Genomic DNA, 2,309 nt, shown 5'->3' on the forward strand with positions numbered 1-2,309 from the left:
TCAAAAGAAAGTAAAATGAAACATTTCATTAAATTGGAAAGACATCTGCAAAATGGCCCAGCACCTATTTGTAAATATTAATTTTGAAACCCTTAGAAATATTATGACAGAGCTTAACTTGTAGCTCTCAGATATGAAGGCAGATAAACCAAACATTAGCCATGATTCTGAGCACTAGCACAAAGTAGCATTAATAACCCCATTAACAATTGCAAGTGATTATGAAATATAATTCCATATTGTTATATAGTAACTATGTTTTGTTTCTCTTTGCTTAGTACATACACTTGTCTCTGGATTTATGCATTAGGATGCCATGTTACTGTTCCAACTTACTGGGACTATACAAACGTTAGTTAAATTAGATACATTTTGTTGAATCTTAAGTATACAAAAAAAACTATTTGCTGAAATATTTGCTCTCAGTGTTTAAACAGTGATTATGTTAAAGAGCTAATTATCTAATCTATAATTAGAAGCTAGTCTAGTTTATCCAGGAAAAAATTTCTCAGTATGGGTTGATTAGAATGATGAAATAGTTTGAAATAGTTTAGGGAAGTGGAGGAATATAAGTAGAGTCACAGTATGCAGAAGAGCCTAATTTACACAGAGGAGCTACAGTTTAGTGTGGCTTCATACAGAGAGATAAGGCTGGATAATCAGGTACAGGCCAGTTCATTGAGAACATTATTTGCCATCTGAAGGACCTTAATCTTATAGAAGATGAGGAGCCATCATATAGGGTATAAACTAGTAAGGAAATTATCAATTTTGTTAGATTTGCATTCTAAGATCACTCTGCTATCACTAGTGGCAGTGCATAGAGGTTGGATTAGGTAAATGTAAAATTATTTTCCAGTAGAATTGGTATTTGTCCTATTAAGAGCTTAAACACTTTTCTCCTGGAAGCCAATGTTGCAGCTGCTGAATACTAATTCCTTGAAGGGATAGTTAAAGTCGTCTAGAGAAAAGAGATGAGAGACAGACAGACTACACATTAAGTTAATGCCTGAGTCATTGATTTATCTTCTTGTAGAGTGGTAGTAACTCTTCTCTTAAGTAGTAGTTTTACAACTAGGACCGGAAGCTCAGTAGTAGTGTCTTCCATTGAAAAATAACTCAAACAGAAGTACATATAACAGTGCTAACTTTTCAAATGAAAATCTTCATGTATAAGATGTACTTGGGCTGGGCGCGGTGGCTCAAGCCTGTAATCCCAGCACTTTGGGAGGCCGAGACGGGCGATCACGAGGTCAGGAGATCGAGACCATCCTGGCTAACACGGTGAAGCCCTGTATCTACTAAAAAAAAATACAAAAAACTAGCCGGGCGAGGTGGCAGGCTCCTGTAGTCCCAGCTACTCGGGAGGCTGAGGCAGGAGAATGGCGTAAACCCGGGAGGCGGAGCTTGCAGTGAGCTGAGATCAGGCCACTGCACTCCACCCTGGGCGATAGAGCGAGACTCCGTCTCAAAAAAAAAAAAAGATGTACTTGATGTATTGTTAAATTTTATTTATCTTTGGTAATAATGTTAATAATAGGATTGATGCAGACATCCAGTATCATAGATATTCTACCAGGTTTGCAAGGTAACCAAAACTATCATGTTTTCTGAATAGTAACAAATTGTATATTTAGCTTGAATTTTACTGTTATCATAGCAAGTTTTTTTGTCTGTACTGTTTACAGCCTGTATCCCAACCAGTTGGAGTTGAACAAGCAGCTCTTCTAAAACCAGATTTAGTTCGAAGGTAAGTATCTTCAAATTAGTACCGTGAGAACAATGAGGATATGCTGAAGTTTGTGTACTCATTAGGTGCTTAGTGCATCCTGACTAGAGAAGCTTCTGTATTCTTGTACTTGTGTGAATGTTTAATAAAGATGTTTAATAAAAATATTACTAGATTTGTTTTTTGCTTTTTTATGTTATTAGGGATCATATAGATTGTGAAATTAATTGTTCATTTTCTTATTGTGTTTATTTATACCCTTCTGTTCTAGGAAAAGCTGGTAAAGGGTTAAGGAAGGAAGAAACAATAGAGTTTAGAGTAGAATTCTAGCTAATCTAAAGAAATAAATTACAACTAGATATTTAATTGTATTATTATTTAGTACTTGAAAACTAGTATTTTTCTGTATAAAATATAGATTGGATAGTTTTTATTGTTCTATCTTCAAGTTCATTGATTGTTTCCTTTGTGCTATTCATTCTACTATTATGCCTATTTAGTGAGGGTTTTTTTTTCTGTGATTATTTAGTTCTATACTTTCTGTGTGGTTCTTCTTAAAATCTTCTATTTTTTTTATAAG

At 34.6% G+C, this 2,309-nt stretch overlaps 1 protein-coding gene across 1 annotated transcript in view; it reads left to right on the forward strand.

The window, feature by feature from the left end:
• Positions 1-585: 585 nt before the first annotated feature.
• LOC108543338 (serine/threonine-protein kinase WNK3-like) overlaps positions 586-2,309 on the forward strand; it is a gene marked incomplete at its 3' end in the record, with an annotated part of 12,453 nt that continues 10,729 nt past the window's right edge. Inside the window, exons 1-2 of the mRNA XM_017893771.1 lie at positions 586-663; positions 1,689-1,750. Of these exons, the coding sequence (XP_017749260.1) occupies positions 586-663; positions 1,689-1,750 (140 nt within the window). The remainder of the gene's footprint in view (positions 664-1,688; positions 1,751-2,309) is intronic.

The sequence above is a fragment of the Rhinopithecus bieti genome, unplaced genomic scaffold, assembly GCF_001698545.2.
Source record: "Rhinopithecus bieti isolate Rb0 unplaced genomic scaffold, ASM169854v2 scaffold_25273, whole genome shotgun sequence".
Classification (NCBI taxonomy): Eukaryota; Metazoa; Chordata; class Mammalia; order Primates; family Cercopithecidae; genus Rhinopithecus; species Rhinopithecus bieti.